The following is a 19,010-nucleotide window of genomic DNA, read 5'->3' on the forward strand; positions in this document are numbered from 1 at the left end:
GGCTGCATCATGTTATGGGCATGCTTGTAATTGTTAAGGACTGGGGAATTCTTCAGGATAAAAAATAAACAGAATGGTGCTAAGCACAGGTTAAATCCTAGAGGAGAACCTAATTCAGCCTGCTTTCCACCAGACACTGGGAGATAAATTCACCTTTCATCAGGACAATAACCTAAAAAACAAGGCCACATCTACGCTGGAGTTGTTTACCAAGGAGACAGTGAATGTTCCTGAGTTAGTTTTAACTTAAATCTACTTGAAAATCCATGGCAAGACTTGAAAATGGTTGTCTCGCAATGATCAACAACCAATGGTTATCTAGCAACGACAGAGCTTGAAGAATTTTGAAAAGAATAATGGGTAAATAATGTACAACCCAGGTGTGCAAAGCACTTAGACTTATCCAAAAAGACTTACAGCTGTAATCGCTGCCAAAGGTGATTCTAACATGTATTGACTCAGGGGTGTAATAATTTACGAAAATTTATAAAAACATGTTTTCACCTTGTCGTTATGGGGTATTGTGTGTCGATGGGGGAGAAAAAACAATTTAATCAATTTTGAATTAAGACTGTCACACATCAAAATGTGGAATACCTCAATGGGTATGAATACTTTGTTAACATACCTAAAATGAACGCAGTGCACATTCATAGGGGGCCCAGAAGGATGTGCTCTTGAAATGACAAACCACATGATTTTTAGCCCCCAATGGCAACCCCCATTCATTTTATTTTCTCTTTCAAATGACACCTACAAAAAGGGACCTTTTTGAGGCTCTCTGTCATCTTCTGAACTTCCTTTGTTTTTTTGTTTAGCATCCTGCCAAGCGCCATAGTGCGCGGTTGAGCAAGCACCCTCGATGTCACATGACACCAAGCGAGATTCGTTCAACAGCGCTTGATCATCTGAGCTCATTTCCATATGAATAGCTAGACAAACTAGTTATTAGGTAGATTAGCTCTCTGTTTTACTGTATGAGGTACTGCACATTTGCACTAAGGGTTCACACAGGAATGAGGTCACAGTCACACAATAACCAGTATGTACTTCCTGTGAGGCAGACTTCCTGTGAGGCAGACTAACACCTACTTAAAACTGACAGGTATAAGGCTTTATAACTTGTTATAAGCATGTATGAGCCTTTTTGATGTATTATAAGAATAAAAAATATATTATGTCAATCTTTGTAGCAAAAACTGCCTCAAATGACTAATGGGCCATACATGTTTATGACAGTCTTACTTTGCATTATAATCGCATTATAATGCATTGTAAGTCAAGTGTTCTCATAACATTACATACTCATCAAATATAGATTTTCCCCCATAAACTTAATTCTTAAAACTACATACCTCTTTAAAGAGTATCTTAAATAAATTCCACAGCACTTGTCTTTTCCTACATTGATGAAAACTACTTTGTTGAGGGTAAATGTACTTCCAACGATTGTCATATGTTGTTGTCTCACCTAGTTTAAGATTAAGATTAATGCACTAATGTAAGTCACTCTGGATAAGAGTCTGCTAAGTGACTAAAATATAAAACAAGTTGGAGTGACTTAATCAAACATTTCAAGAGAGGAAGAGGAATTGAATAACAATGACCTTAACAGTAGGACATTCTCCCTTATTGCTTGCTTCCTCATATTTGTTCACAACTGTTCTTATCACAGATGGGTTTCACAATGAATAGTCACTATTCATACACATTTGTCAGATGAAAGAAATGTGGGAAATTTTCATCAGAGAGAAGTAAAAACATGGATTGAAGAGACAGCACAGCTGAAATTAGTCATTGTTTATTTCTGTAATGAATAGCTGACCGACTGACTGCCTTCCTGTACAGTGTGTTTGCTATCAATCACCAATGATGTAAGAACGGACACCTGCTTTTGAGTAAGCGAGGGCATACAAGAAAGACTACCTGAACTAGACAAGGACATTAACATTTGCTCTCGTATTTGTGAAACATAATTTAAGTTACTGTAAATTGTACAATAATACATTGATGAAAGTATTATTTATTTCCTTTTTCAGGAATCCCTCGGTGTCCAAAGTTCACGAAAATGAACATGTATGATACATAATATATGCCATTTAACAGACACTTTTATCCAAAGCAACTTACAGTCATGGGGTGGCAGGTAGCCTAGTGGTTAGAGCATTGGACTGCTAAATGAAAGGTTGCAAGATCAAATCCCCAAGCTGACAAGGTAAAAATCTGTCGTTCCGCCCCTGAACAAGGCAGTTGTTCCTAGGCCGTCATTGAAAATAAGAATTTGTTCTTAACTGACTTGCCTAGTTAAATAAAGGTACTTAAATGTATACATTGCGTATGGGTGGTCCCAGGAATCGATGCTAGAATCCCGGTGCAATTGCCATGCTCTAACAACTGAGCCATACTGGACCACATGTATGACATTACTCTTATTCTACATTTTTTATATAGCTAAAATCATTTTTAAAACCCTATCTGCATCACTATTACTTTGAAGAAACCTGACAATCCTTGGCTTTGGCCTCTGCTTTGGTCTCTATCCCTAGCCTGTGATGGCTGGGGTTAAAAAATATCATGGTGCTATTGAGTCTTTAGTACACGGTGCAGGGCTCTAATTATGACAGGGGCGAGAGGCAATAGGGATATTAGAGGGGATCAGACCTGAAGGTTGCCTGTAGCTTGTAATCAGTAGGGAGGGGGTTCATTATTATACTCTACAATGGCGTTTTGTACCAGCAAGTGGAAAATCACTCTAAGCCAATGAACTGGCCTTTCTTATAAAATAAACAAACAAAAGAAATTGGCAATAATATCAACCACCTCCACCCCCCTATAACTAATAATGATCTACAGCTCCCAAGTATAGAGCTGCCACGCTCCACTTTCAAGTGAACCAGAGCGCATAACAAACAGTACGTGTTGGGAATTCCCTTTATGGGAATTTCCCATTATTTTTGGATACACATGAGATTAAAGGCCACATTTATCCATTCTGTAGTCTGTCTAGATAAGTGTCAGGCTAAGTTTTCCCATTGCTGAAAAAATGCATGACTTGGACAGATCTCGTAGACACCCGGTTAATGGAAACCTAGTGGCGCCAGGAACTGTTTTGCCACGTCATCTGACTTGAAATTCATGGATTTGTAAATGTAGGTAGTCAGCCATTGTTTCTATTAAAAGGACGCTGAGTTCAGCTAAAGGGATTTGTGACACCATATTTTTTCCACTCCATGCAGGTGGGCTGTGTGTTCACATATAGACCAACCATGCAGTTGTGTAGGTGTTTGTGGGGGGGGTGGGGAATTCCTGTCAACCCCAACCATAGCTTATTTGGGGGCCGTGTGTGTGACACTATGTGTGTGGGTCTTATGCAACAGTCAAATAAGGATTGCTGTACAAAGCTACAATCTGAAACACAACCAATTGAATTATTGAATTAAACTTCTCATAGAATCACCCTCTTTTTACTGAACAGATGCAAATGTGTGAGAATGATAGGAACTGGTCCAACCACAATCATCTTCCCCAGACTGCATATGAGTATGTGAGCATGCGGCGTGCTATGTCATCTCGAGTCTGTGGCTGAGTCTCACATGACACCCTATTCCCTGTTTAGTGCATTACTTTTGAGGGAATAGTCCACTATATAGGGAATAGAGTGCCATTTGGAACACAGTCTGTGACTTAGCTCTTTGGAGGACTTTGAAACTTCTAATGGAGTTTCTATCTCTTTCAGCTGCTGTAGTCCCTTGACACAATTAGCGAGGCCTTTCTTGTAGGTCACAGTTCCTATAAGTGGGGCCCCATCTGCATCTGTATAGCAAGAGTGACCTTGTGTATGTACTCTCTATATAGGACATAGTTATTAAAGGCTGTTATGGACACTTTTTAGAGTTTAGAGTTTAGAGTTTAAAATTCTATTGAACTGTCATTGTACAATATTACAACAGTAATACCTATTACAGACTTAAATAACATATTGTATAAACTGTATGTGACACTATAATCCTCCGTAGGCAGTCATAATACACTATATCAATATCAGCCATAATTCATTAGGCTAAATCATCAATAGAAATGTAGAAAGGTACAAAAACAAAGTAACACCTATACCTCTTTGAATTGCTAAATAATTGAGTAGGTTTTTAAATTGTGTTCTAATCATACCAGAACACAGAACAGTGTGACATGGAACTCTCTCTCTTTTCAATATAAACTAGGACTCCAATAACAATGGAGCTTTGCAATATTAAAGCTGATCTACCCACTAAATAAAATGTAAAAAACAATGGAGCTTAATGATCCAGTGATCTGCTACTTTAAGTGTCTCTATCACGGAAATACATGGACAATACACACACACACAAAGACCTTGTTTGGTGCTTCATCTGCCACCCCTTTAAATAGCGACTTTATAACAGGGAATGTCCAGTTCCCTGCGGCCATATTGTACCCGTAACAACTGGTCCTGGACTTGTGTTGTTTAGCTCAAAATTACTTAATTGAGAACTAGTCTGAAGACAACTGATCCCAAATCAGTAGTTAGGAGCAGGATGTAACCAGAGCCTCTGTCTCACTGGTCTCTAGTCCCCTTGCTGTGTTCACTTCAGCCACACAGGACAGCTGGGAATGTGGCACTGACACACAGGACAGCGTGCCCATTCAGGCTACTCTGGGAAGGGGTTTTCCAAAGTGTGTACAAACATACACACAGTCAGACAAGGAACGTACAGTCACACAAATGCGCACATACGAGCACACATACAGACACACACGAATGCAGATACAGACGTGCGGACACATGCACACACACACTTTGGGTCCTGAGTTTCAATGGTTAATCTTTGGTTAGAGCCTCTCGCTGTCTCACACCCTCACTCCTCCTGACTCTGCACCCCAAACTATAATTTGACAAGAAGTTATCCACCAAACAAAGAAAAATCCAGCAACAGTTCCTCAAGCTGAGATGTTGCCTGGTTTGTATCACAAACACTCCACATGATTGGTCAAACAGCAGTTTTTTTATTACAAAAATATCCATTCCATTAAACAGTTTAATACAGATAATCACATGTTTATAAATCAATGGCTTCTAGAAAAATAAAACTTGTCAGTTCAGAGGTAATTTCTACTAATGTAGTTTCAAATGTCAGATCTGAAATGGCACTTTTTTTAAGGTGCCATGTTATGGAGAATTTGTCTCCCACACTGTCTTATCCTACCAGGATGTGGGAAACATACTGCTTTGGTGTGCCAGGATTCAGACGACACCTCAAAACATGATGGCGATGTTCATTTTGACCCAGCACTGTAAAGATTTGCCAATTTGAAAAAGCCCCACTAATAGCAAATAAATATTCAATCGTATATAATACTGTGAATACATATTTCCAGGCACATAGGTGAATATATATAGGTTAAATTGAAAATAGATTACTTACACAAAACATGTCAACAACATCAAAATATACAGTACAACAAATAGCACCATGGTAACGAAAGGCAACGTTCATACATTATCTTAAACCAGAAAGAAGCTTATGCATTTCAAATCCAATAAATGCATCTGTACATTAACGATTACTTTGGTAAACAGGTTAGGAAAGTGCAACAGATTAACAATTTGATGCCGGAATATTGAATTGAGGTTTGTGACATTCAAATATTGCAATTAACATCCAATTTTCCATCTAGACTTTCTACAGACCACGCAATCAGAAACACACCCATGCAGTATCATGTGATAATTGACATGGATCATGTAGTCAAACATGAGTGGCTTTGCACTGGAAATCGCTTCGGCTTGTCAAACCAAAGCTATTTCACAAAAACTTTATTTTACACACTTACTTTTTCCACTGGTATTTATCAGGTACCTACTAGGAGCTCAACCCATTCAAATGGTGGCCAGTGGTGTTTGTTGTTACGAATCCAAAAGAAATAAACAGGTAATTCAAAGTCATTACTGTGTTATCATTTTACCATGTAGTTTCCTGGTAAATACCTGGTCTTTTATGTACTGTAAAATAAAGTTATACCAATATTTCTCCCACTACGACCACCAAGCTAGTACTGACACTCCAACTCTGCATCGATAATCTATTAGATTCTGTCCTTTAACAACCAAAGAACATAGCGTCTGAAGCCCAGGTAGTACCTCCCTGTTTCAGTCCGTTTTCTTCCATTTTAGTGCCTAATGAACACAGCTAGTCAGTTTTCTAAGCTCCCCAGTCCCAACCCTTCTTAGGGTGAATGTAGTGCTTTTTCTTCAGTGGTCAATTATCATCAGTTAGTGATATTTGTCTTAACACCCCAGTGGGGTGGGCGGGGTAGTAACTCATAGCTTGGGAGTAGGGCAAAGTTGCCCCTAGACACTGATCTTGGGTCAGTTTAGCATTTTCCCCACTTTATGATTTTGTTTGGGGAACGGAAGCTGATCCTATATCTGTACCTAGAGGAAACTTCACGCCGGAGCTCATAGTCTGGCACACTCCTCACAGTGATTGAGGTACTCCACCGTATGTGCGTCATCATACGTGGTGAAGCATCCTGGGCATTGGAGATCCGACGAACCCTGACACTTTGTCCAGGTGGGACTGGGTGCTAACACCGCCGACGCCCCCCCAGGCGATGTCCCGCTTTGAAGTTTTGTCGCAGGTGGATCAACGCTGTTCCTCAGCAGTGGTTCGGCCGAGTCCGTGCTCATACGTGGGGAGATCCGGTGTCCCATATGGGCTCGGAACGTGGAGTCGACATCTCTAGTAGGGCTCTGGAATAGAAATGAATGATCATGAGTAAAAGTGTTCCTTCCCATAGCCAAACTGGGCATAGTAGCACTTTGAGGATAATGTATGAAACACTTCATACAAATAAAATTAGCACTATATCATTATTATTATTTTAGGAAAGTGCCCTTTGTTGTTCCCTAATGTGATGGCTGACCAATCAGCCTGTTACCAACCCTTAGTAAACTTTTGGAAAAAATTGTGTTTGACCTGATACAATGCTATTTTACAGTAAACAAGCTGACAACAGACTTCCAGCACGCTTATAAGAAAGGACATTCAACAAGCACAGCATTTACACAAATGACTGATGATTGGCTGAGAGAAATTGATGATACAAATATTGTGAGGGCTGTTTTGTTAGACTTCAGTGCTGCTTTTGACATTATCAATCATAGTCTGCTATTGGAAAAACGTATGTGTTATAGCTTTACACCCCCTGCTATATTGTGGATAAAGATTTACCTGTCTAACAGAACAGAGGTCGGTCTTTAATGGAAAGCTCTCCAACATAATCCAGGTAGAATCAGGAATCTTTCAATCTTTTTTTAAAGGGGTGGATCAGCTTAATATTGCGGAAAGAATGTTGCTTCCAATGTAATTGTCTGCATCATTTCCAATCCCCCATATTTTTTTGGTAAATATATATATCCATACACGCATGCATACATATACACATATATACATACACATAGCTATATAGACGTACATACTTCTTAAAAAGAATATACCTTTATTATTATTCCCCGCAAACCCTACCGCCGATCCCCCAATTGGAGTAAACTAATAAACACTTCTGCTTTTACCTTCAATGTATACGTATTATACACATTTTACAGACACAGTCTGCTTTACAATAGTTCTCTCGTTTGTTCTTAGTCCTTCATCTATTTCTGATGTCCATCCAGTTTGATTTCTATTTGTAACTATGCTATTTCACAGAAGTTCCGAACATATATAGATTTTACAGATCCCGTATGCTTTACATTGTTTATCTTGTTATTAGTCCCACCCTTCAGCTCCATTCAACCCCTCCCATCTATCTCTCAACATCATCCATTTCGGATTTCTATTTGCCATATATTTTTAAACTGTGCTGTGATGCGTCACAAAATAATTGAGCCTTCCTATTCTCATAGCTTCTACAGATTGTAAATTAAAAAATTTAAAATTTGCTAAAATAATTATTATATTATTGATTGATTGACTATGGCTTTTCACATCTGTAGCGTTAGTTCTAGGCAAATGTTGCAATTCTTCAGCCATTCCTGGACCTGTGACCAAAAACGAGCTACATATGGACAGTACCAAAATAAATTATCTAATGACTCTGCCTCCTCACAGCAGAATCTACAGAGCTGTGAAGATTGTATCCCCCATATATACAACATTCTATTAGTTGCAAGAAATTTGTATAGTATTTTAAATTGAAAAATTTTAAGTTTTGAATCTGGCGTTGTTTTGCGTATCGATTCATAAACCATGTGCCATGGAATGGGTACATCGAAAATCTCTATTTTGCTATTTATATGGCACAGCTGTCAGTTTTTTGGTCCTTAAATGAAATTGGTATATGTTTTTATTTATCACACTTTTCTTTAACCATTTATGTTCTTTAATACAGGGACGACATACAAGTTCCTTAATTCTTTCCCCTTCTACTTGCCTCTTCCATTTTTATGGTAATGCTGCAATTAATTGGTTGTAATTTTGGGTAGAGCAGACATTTCCATATGTCTGTGTTAGCTGCATGTGTGACACAACTCCACCAGTCCTATTTATGAAATCATTCACTAAAATTAAACTTTTTTTTTCTTCGATAAATACAGTTTTTTGTTGTTGCAATTAAGTATATTTTAATTTAACCACAATATTTGTTGTACTATTTGTTCCGTCCTTTCAGGTGGATTAAACTGAAATTGCAACCAACTTTCTAAGGCTTGTTTAAAAAATAAAAATACAGAATATGTCCACATCTCTGTCAGACCATTTAATTGGTAAACTACATGGTAATGTAAAATGTGTATTTTTTAGTGATCCAATACGTAATATTGTACATTTATCATAATTTGGTTTTAATCCAGAGAGGATAGCAAAAGTATCTAGATCTTCTAAGAGGCCATGGAGAAACTAATTGTGGTTTTAAAAGAAAACATGAATCATCAGCGTACAATGACACCTTAGTTTTTAAGCCACGGATTTCTAATCCCTTAATATTATTGTTTGATCTAATCTTAGCAGCTAACATTTCGATGCCAATAATAAATAGATATGCCGATAGTGGACAACCTTGCTTCACTCCTCTAGATAGTTTAAAACATTCTGAGATGTAGCCATTATTTACTATTTTACACCTAGGGTTACTATACATAAACTTAACCCATTTTATAAGAGATTCCCCAAAATTGAAATGTTCTAGGCATTTATATATCAACTCCAGTAGTACTTTATCAAAAGCCTTTTCAAAATCAGCTTTGAAAACCAGGCCTGGTGTCCCCAATATTTCATAGTGTTCTATTGTTTCCAGTACTTGTTTTATATTATCTCCAATGTGTCGTCCATGTAAAAAAACTGTCTGATTAGGATGAATAATATTTGACAATACTTTCTTAATTCTATGTGCCAAGCATTTTGCTAGGATTTTTGCAACAAAACACTGAAGTGTAAGAGGTCTCCCATTTTTTAAATATAATAAAAAAGTGTCCCACACAGTAAGGGGATCTGCTGTACCTATGTTATGTCTAGTTCCATGATCTCTCCATCACGGTTGACAACTCCATTGTGTCCTCCTCCCAGAGCGCTAAGAACCTTGGCGTGATCCTGGACAACACCCTGTCGTTCTCAACTAACATCAAGGTGGTGGCCCGTTCCTGTAGGTTCATGCTCTACAACATCCGCAGAGTACGACCCTGCCTCACACAGGAAGCGGCACAGGTCCTAATCCAGGCACTTGTCATCTCCCGTCTGGATTACTGCAACTCGCTGTTGGCGGTGCTCCCTGCCTGTGCCATTAAACCCCTACAACTCATCCAGAACGCCGCAGCCCGTCTAGTGTTCAACCTTCCCAAGTTCTCTCACGTCACCCCGCTCCTCCGCTCTCTCCACTGGCTTCCAGTTGAAGCTCGCATCCGCTACAAGACCATGGTGCTTGCCTACGGAGCTGTGAGGGGAACGGCACCTCAGTACCTCCAGGCTCTGATCAGGCCCTACACCCAAATAAGGGCACTGCGTTCATCCACCTCTGGCCTGCTCGCCTCCCTACCACTGAGGAAGTACAGTTCCCGCTCAGCCCAGTCAAAACTGTTCGCTGCTCTGGCTCCCCAATGGTGGAACAAACTCCCTCACGACGCCAGGACAGCGGAGTCAATCACCACCTTCCGGAGACACCTCACCCCCCCCCCCCCCCCTTAAAATATTTAGATGCACTATTGTAAAGTGGTTGTTCCACTGGATGTCATAAGGTGAATGCACCAATTTGTAAGTCGCTGGATAAGAGCGTCTGCTAAATGACTTAAATGTAAATGTAAATGTAAAAAGTCAGTCCTAGTTCTAAACAATTTATCATCTAGTAGGCTTTGATTAAATTTCCAATATCCTCGCCCACGTGGAAATTCTGTAAGAGTAATATATATGCCAATATGTGATGATTCGACCGCATTCTGTCCCCTATCAACACTTTAAAAACTTTTGGTACCAGAAAGAATGGTATAAGAAAGTAAGCCTCCGGCATGTATATCTCACTAGGTCAGGGTATTTAAGTCTCCATATATCCACTAATTCAAATATATCCATGACATTCATGATTTCCTTAAGTGCCTGGGGGTGATAGTTTGTAGTGTGATTTTCTTTCCGGTCCATAGAGGTATTTAAGGCCGTATTAAAATCTCCCACCATAATAATAGAGTCTAGTGTTGCTTGTAGAGTTGATAAATTCTTATATATATTTTCAATGAAGCTTGGATCATCATTATTTGGACCATATAGGTTAATAAGCCATATCTGTTTATTGTCCAATAACATATTTCAAATAATCCATCTACCTTGAGGATCTGTTTGGACAATTTGCACATTTGGATCAAAATGATTGTTAATTAAAACCATCACCCCTTTCGAATTTCTTTGCCCATGGGAGAAGTATATTTCGCGCCCCCCAGTTATTTTTCCACAAAACGTCACCTAAAACTGTTAAATGGGTTTCCTGTAAACAATCGATATTACATTCCTCCTCTTTTAGCCAGGTAAATACTGATTGTCTTTTCTTATTATCTGCTAAACCATTACAATTATAACTGGCAATTTTTTCAATCTTTACTAATGACATGTAAAGCCAGTGTGTCTATGTATGTGGATGACTCAACACTATACACGTCAGCTACTACATCGATTGAAATGACTGCAGCACTTAACAAAGAGCAGCAGTGCGTTTCAGAATGGGTGGCAAGGAATAAGTTAGTCCTAAATATTTCTAAAACTAAAAGCATTGTATTTGGGACAAATCATTCACTAAACCCTAAACCTCAACTAAATCTTGTAATGAATAATGTGGAAATTGAGCAAGTTGGGGTGACTAAACTGCTTGGAGTAACCCTGGATTGTAAACTGTCATGGTCAAAACATATTGATACAACAGTAGCTAAGATGGGGAGAAGGCTAAAGTGCTGCTCTACCTTAACACCACTATCAACAAGGCAGGTCCTACAGGCCTTAGTTTTGTCGCACCTGGACTACTGTTCAGATGTGTTGTCAGGTGCCATAAAGAGGGACTTAGGAAAATTACAATTGGCTCAGAACAGGGCAGCATGGCTGGCCTTTAAAAGCACACTGGGAGCTAACATTAATGATATGCATGTCAATCTCTCATGGCTGAAAATCGAGGAGAGATTGACTTCATCAGTAATTGCTCTTGGAAGAAGTGTTGACAACATGAATGTACCGAGCTGTCTGTTTAAACTACTAGGACATATCTTGGACACCCATGCATACCCCACAAGAAATGCCACCAGATGTCTCTTCACAATCTCCAAGTCAAGAACAGACCATGGGAGGCGCACAGTACTACATAAAGCCATGACTACATGGAACTCTATTCCACATCAGGTACAGTGGGGCAAAAAAGTATTTAGTCAGCCACCAAATGTGCAAGTTCTCCCACTTAAAAATATGAGAGGCCTGTAATAAATTCATTAAAAATCCTACAATGTGATTTTCTGGATTTCTTTTTTCATTTTGTCTGTCATAGTTGAAGTGTACCTATGATGAAAATTACATTCCTCTCTCATCTTTTTAAGTAGGAGAACTTGCACAATTGGTGGCTGACTAAATACTTTTTTGCCCCACTGTAACTGTTGCAAGCAGTAGAATCAGATTTTAAAAAACAGGTACCAATACACCTTATGGAACAGCCTGGACTGTGAAGAGACACACACAAAGGTACAGACACACGCATACAAGTGCCAGCACACGTATATTGTAATATTGTTGTATCATACATTTTGTATTGTAGATATGTAGTGGTGTAGTAATGTTATATGATGTAATTTTTTATCTTTGTTTTATATGTAATGTTTTATCTTTGTTTTATATGTAATGTAAGTGCCTTAATGTGTTTGGACCCCAGGAAGAGTAGCTGCTGCCTTGGCAACAGCTAATGGGGATCCCTAATAAATACAAATACTGTATCTTATTAGCCGTTAGCGAACTGTATGAAGAACATGTCTGTCAAAACATCATTGTATCATCAATCCTCAATAAATGGCAAATAGGGGACGGACATAAAAGCTTCCTTTTCATGGATATTTTTTGTCTCCTGTAACACATTTGAATATTATGTATGTTAGTAATGACTGTGTGTGTGGCCTTACCTGTGCCTTTGTGTGTAGCTGCTCTTGTAGTTGAGATACTTCCTCTTGCAGGTCCTGGATCCTGCCCTGCGCTCTCTCCCTGTCTGCCCGCTCCGACTTAAAGTCATCTGTGTAGATGAGAACCTGTGAAGGAGAGAGGGAAAGGGTGATGGTGTGTGAGAAAGAGAGAGGGGTATGTTTCTGATTCAACTGAATAGGATAGATCTGTATGTGAGGGAGAAGAGAGGTTTCTGGATTCAAGTGGGGAGACAGAGGGAGAAACAGAGTGAGTTGGAAAGCGAAAAAGAGAGAGAGAGAATGTGAGAGAGACAAAGAGAAAGAAAGAGAGAGGTGTCAGACGATCCTACACCACACTAACCTGTTGCTCTAGCGTCTGGATGCTCTCCCGGTATCGTCTCCTGTTCTCATCCAGCTCTCTCCCCAACCTCCCACAGTCCCTCATCTTTTCCTCCAGTAGGCCGTTGAGCCTGGCTATCTCCTGCTGAAGCAACCCAGCGTTGGCTGTGGTCAACTGAGGTAACAAGCCCAGGCCAGCCCCAGGCTCTTGTGTAGGCCTGGGCCCTAGCCTAGGCCCCACACCTGGAGCAGGGCTGGAGGTAGCAGTCAGGGCACTAGACTCATTCAGCCTCTTACACAGGCTCCTCACAAACTCTTCCCTGCTCGAGTCATACTTTTGCCATTTGGAGTTCAGACCTTCCACCTGGGAAAATGAAGGAGGGAGGGGAAGAGGAAGACATTAGTCCCAAACACGTACACACACACACGTACACACACGTACACGTGCACACACACACGTGCACACACACACACACACACACACACACACACACACACACACACACACACACACACACACACACACACACACACACACACACACACACACACACACACACACACACACACACACACACACACACACACACACACACACACACACACACACACACACACACACGGCTGTTCAACTTTGGTTCTTTCAAAAATATATAAAATATTTCACCTTTATATAACCATGCAAGTCACTTAAGAACAAATTCTTATTTTTACAATGACAGCCTACACCGGCCAAACCTGGACGTCGCTGGGCCAATTGTGCGCCGCCCTATGGGACTTCAAATCATGGCCGGTGTAGTGATACAGCCTGGATTCGAAACAGGGTGTCCATAGTGACACCTCTAGCACTGAGATGCAGTGCCTTAGACCGCTGCACCACTTGGGTTCTGATAGCCCATTTGCTATGACAATGTTGGATTACTACAGTCTGCAAAAACACTAGAGTAATTACTATAGTATACATATACAACAGTTTACTACTGTACATACTGCAGTATACTACAGTCATGTATATTAAATACTACAGTATTCGCTGTTGTGTTTTTGCAGAATTCAGTCCTTAAAAACACTACAGTGAATACTCCAGTAAAGTCTGCAAAAACATTACAGTGAATACCATAGTATACTATAATATATTATATTATATACTATAATTATAATTATAATAATTTTTCATGTAGGTAGAAGGGAGTTTCTACAGTGTGTTCCTGCTTACATATGCCACTCTTAGCTTTAGCTGTTGGTTCTCTTCTTGGAGTTTGCTGACCAGAGTGTCACCACGGCCCGCTTCCGTATTATCCGACATCTGACCATGAAAAGGGGAAACAAGAGCTCAAAATGATACTGTTTATAAATACAACAGAATCAAACACTAACAACTTGGCTGAAAAGCACATAATGGCAGAGACAGAGAGATTCCAAACTCTTTAGTACACAAACCTCTTTTGGTTTAAATTTTTGGTTTTGAAAGACAGTTACAGTGAAAAAAGCTTTTCCCAGTGAGCACATACGTATTTTCAAAGTATTTTGCTGATGTGGATGTTGTTTGGATGTAGCCACTGCTGTTCCAATCTCTCAGTTGGAGTTCAGTGCTTGATTGTGTGGCTTTTGGGTTTGATTCCCGCATAGGCCACATATACTGAATATAACATTCAGTATATACAGTTTGTGGATATGAGTTAGCTCTTTACACTCGTACCCTTCTATGGGTTCAAAAATAGCAGATTTGGGTGATGATAAACACATTAAATTGGAATGCAGCGGCTGTACACTAACATGCTATATGTGACGTACAAAGCGCAAGGTCTCTGCTTCCCAGCGCAGTATTGGTTCTGAACATGAACAAGAAGTTACCCCCATATCTCCCACAAATTGTGTCATCTGAGTGAGGGAAATGCTGTCAATAAAGAGTACTCTTATGTACTTTGAAAAATGAGACGTTAACAATTATACTACCACTTTGGTGTCACACAAGCAAGCCAAACACCCGTTAGTTCAAATGTGCACTTCCCCATTTCATATCACAGAACTCATGTAATATACAATGCCAACGATCACTATGCTGATGTACAGTTACAAGATGTCATGGTGTATTGCGAAGACATTTGCCGGGAACTCGTGATTCTATTCTAGTCGCACCAAAATGCCAATTTGCTTTTCTGAATGGCCTTGTGAAAGCACCGTTAGATCATATTCCGTAACTTAGCTAGCCATGTTCGCAATAGAACACACTTTCAAATGATGCCCACCTGACCAGATTGTGATTTTAAATGGACCATTTTTGGAATGCGTAAACAACAACAGTAATTGTGTACAGGCAGAGATCCAGGGCTGAGTTCCAAAGAAAACAACTACTGTGCAAGTCTGCTTGCTCTGGTTCTTCAACGGTACAGCTAGGAGCGCTCAAAATATCACCTTATAGTTGAAGTCTCTTCTTTGAGCCATAAAAGTGCACTGAAATTAAGTAGGAACTGCGCACACTTTGGAGAGGTGTGTTGCCACATGGAGACACCAGTTAGACCTCTCACAAGTAATTGCTTTGTCTTATGTTGCACCTACCCCAAATGACCATGGATATCCTTATCATGCTACCAGAGTATTTGAGTTCATTTTATTTAGTGGGTCAACAGTGGGTCAACTGCCTTGTTCAGGGGCTGAACGACAGATTTCTACCTTGTCAGCGCAGAGATTTGATCGAGCAACCGGTTACTGGCCCAACGCTCTAACCACTAGGCTACCTGCTGCCCCCAATTGTGGCAAACAGAACAGTAAATGTAAAACACACTTATTATTGTGTTGATTTAGTTTGGATTCAGTCTTGTGTCAGATTAACTGTTTTGTCATCACCTTTAGTCTAATAAGTATTTTCCCATAATCTCCAAACTGTTCCCTTTTGATTGCTACCAGGGTTATGCATACTCTTTCCACGTTTCTTCTGTTAAAAACATTTCAATTTAGCCCTATCTATATAGGCCAATTCCTACGAGTGTAAGGGGTTAATTGTAATTTGCATTGGTTAAAAGCGCTTGATAACCATACTACTACACACTTATTTTAAGCTAGGTGGGTCGAACCCTGAATGTTGATTGGCTGACAGTCGTGGTATATCATACCGTATACCACGGGTATGACCAAACATGTATTTTTACTGCTCTAATTGCGTTGGTAACCAGTTTATAATAGGAATAAGGCACCTCGGGGGGTTGTGGTATATGGCCAATATACCACGGCGAAGGGGTGTGTCCAGGGCCAATCCGCGTTGTGTCGTGCATAAGAACAGCACCTAAGCCGTGATATATTGAACATATACCACATCTCCTTGGGCCTTATTTCTTAATCATACAACCTTCATACACACCTCTTTTGCCTTCTGCTGCATTTTCACCTCCTCCGTCACTCTCTCTCCTCCCTTCTTCTCTCCCTCTAGTCGGCCCAGTAACTCTTGACACACCCTGACTGTGGCTCCCAGTTGGCCCCGGAGCTGGTCGGCCTCTTCAGCCAGCGAGGTACACAGAACTGCACGGGTGGCCTGTGCTCGGTCCCTCTCTGCCAAGGCAGAGCGTAGCCTCTGGATAACCTGGTCCTTCTCGTGGTCCGGTTGACGGGTCACACTCTCCAGCTCTCGTTCCTTCACCCTCAGCTGCTGTCGCAACCTCTGTATCTCCTTCAGGGGGGAGAGAATAGAATAGAATTGGCTTGAGTGTCAAATTCCAAAGATAATAATAATTTGTAAAAGTATTATTATTTTTGATTGACAATATAGCTTTTTGTAGTGTTTAATTGTATTGAATTATGACTTTTATGTGATACAGATTTGTGTTTGTTTCGTGAAGTTAAGGCGAAACAACACTGTCACCTGCACCCCCGCTACACATTGAAATGGAAAAGAGAAGTTATTGCTATAGCAACATCCTCTATGCACTGCAAGGTGGTTTTGAAGCAGGGACATTTCATTAAGCCTAGTTGGCAAGTTTGGTGGTTGGTTAGGCCTACATTAGTAGTATTTCCAATAGACCTCAGTTGTGAACTAGTATAGGGTTAGGGTTATCTCAAACCAAGTGCATATAGGCATGGTGTAGGCTAGTGGCTATTTTCAGAGAATACCATTTACAGTAGGCCTAAAATACCCTTCTTTCATAATGTGCAAATTGAAAATGAAAGAAAGGACATATGTCATAAAGGATAGTTTTTAATAATTGACGTTGAAATTTCAAGTAGGGCTATAACCTAATGTTAAAAGGCACAACTATGTTTCACAGGGTTAGTCTAAATTTCACATGATACACATTTAGAACACATACTATTCAGTAAATTCTACTCACTTCTTGGCTCAACTCTGCTTGCTGAGCCGTATTCATTTCTGTTTCTTTCCATTTTTGCTTCAGTTTGCAGATTTCTTTGCATAAACTTTCCAGCAAAGATTTGGACGGTGCTATGACAACATGGTCATACCCTTCCACATTGATCCAGGTATTCTCGTATTTGCCCAACCTAGCCTTTAAATCTGCGATTAAATTGTCCCTTTTGTAGATTTTCTTACTTAATGTGTCAATCTCCAGCAGAGTTTCGTGGTAGAAAGTATTCAATGTATTGCAGCTCCTTATCTTTGCTTTCAGTGTATCATTATCCAAATTGACATCCATCGCGTTCCTTATTCCAGTCATGTTCCTTATTCCAGAGGTAACACCTTTGCTTCTGATAGATGGGGATTGGGAAAAATCTTCAATATTCCATCAATTTCTTAATAAATTATTTTGCTTATTGGTTCGATAGAGTTCGTGTTCGTAGTTTATGCAACATGTCTTCAAAATTAGACTGAGGAGGATGTCAACTATGTAGCCTAAAGGATGTGGCTCATCTGAATTTGGAAAGAAATAATTCCGACAACTGCAGGGGATTTCCTAGAGGGACTTCCCCTAAACAATAGGCGGACTTTTCTTGTACTTTACTTTTTAACAACGTCGGGTAAATTGACAACTCCTTTCCGAGTTGTTCAAACATCCATTCCAGTAACAATTTAAATAATATGATTTCGTTAATCGTCTAATAATAAAGTAGACTGGACTAAATTGACAGTTTGACAGGAGTAAAATTTTAAAAACGCAGCTGAAATCACTATTTGCGCATGCGTACAACATTTCCGGTAACATACTAGACTACCTCCCTCTTGTGATTTGCGTAAATCCACAGATCATGCAATTCTGGTTTTGACGGTTTCTAAACATATGGCCTTTGCTTGAGTAATCCGCCTTGGTAAAAAAATCCGTGAAGAAACTCTGTTTTATCGGATGGAATGTAAAACGAGTTGCCGGTAGCTCTATTTTCCTGAATTAATGACAATTCCGAATAATTTCATGAAAGGTTGTCTGCTATTATGTAGCCCTAATCTGGTGTGTTTAATTCATTTGTTTACAAAACAGATTTTTTATTCAACATTATGGAAAAGCGTCAGTTGTAAATGTGCCAGCAGTGGGACGTGGGCTAGCCTATACATGAGTTTACCCGTAGGCAATGAATTATCAACCTCAGATCTACCTAGCCTACATTGGGATTTTGACCAAAAGTCTGTGGCCAGTACCTGTATCGTACCCACGACCTTCGCGTTATTAGCAGGACTGAGTTTACCGGCTGGGTGAAATCAGCAATGGAATGTTGTGGTTATTTAAAGCAAACATGTATCCATTCTGCAAACCCAGTTCGTAATGATACATTGTAACAACGGCCAGGTCGCACCAGACGCGAAACAAATCATGATTTTTTTTTTAAATCGGCCGCCAATTTCACATTTATTTTCCTTGTCGATGTAGGCCACTGACCTAAAGAAAGTAAGATCTGAGTGGTTAACAGCTCATCACAATTTTCTAGGCACTGGGGGCCTTAAGTACATAAGTAAAACTACTTTGAAGTACTACTGAAGTAGTTTTTTGGAGTATCTGTACTTTACTATTTATATTTTTGCCAACTTTTACTTTTACATTCCTAAAGCAAATAATGTACTTTTTACTTCATACATTTTCCCTGACACCCA

The 19,010-nt window shown here is 39.8% G+C and overlaps 1 protein-coding gene across 1 annotated transcript; it reads right to left on the reverse strand.

The window, feature by feature from the left end:
* Nucleotides 1–5,002: 5,002 nt before the first annotated feature.
* Nucleotides 5,003–18,073, reverse strand: tnip2 (TNFAIP3 interacting protein 2). The gene is made up of 6 exons (XM_046309565.1): nt 17,305–18,073; nt 16,341–16,646; nt 14,199–14,288; nt 13,005–13,346; nt 12,647–12,769; nt 5,003–6,769 (listed from the first exon to the last, which is right to left on the reverse strand). Exons 1-6 carry the CDS (start codon nt 17,644–17,646, stop codon nt 6,476–6,478), a joined length of 1,497 nt encoding a protein of 498 aa, XP_046165521.1. The 5' UTR covers nt 17,647–18,073; the 3' UTR covers nt 5,003–6,475.
* Nucleotides 18,074–19,010: the final 937 nt, after the last annotated feature.

This window comes from Oncorhynchus gorbuscha, linkage group LG17 (genome assembly GCF_021184085.1).
Source record: "Oncorhynchus gorbuscha isolate QuinsamMale2020 ecotype Even-year linkage group LG17, OgorEven_v1.0, whole genome shotgun sequence".
NCBI lineage: Eukaryota > Metazoa > Chordata > Actinopteri > Salmoniformes > Salmonidae > Oncorhynchus > Oncorhynchus gorbuscha.

Coding starts and splice junctions, on each gene's coding strand:
- tnip2 (XM_046309565.1), bottom strand. CDS start 17,646: ATGACTGGAATAAGGAACGCGATGGATGTCAATTTGGATAATGATACA. Junction 16,647..17,304: donor AAGCAGAGTTGAGCCAAGAA/GTGAGTAGAATT, acceptor TCCCCCCTGAAG/GAGATACAGAGGTTGCGACA. Junction 14,289..16,340: donor TGCAGCAGAAGGCAAAAGAG/GTGTGTATGAAG, acceptor TTTCATGGTCAG/ATGTCGGATAATACGGAAGC.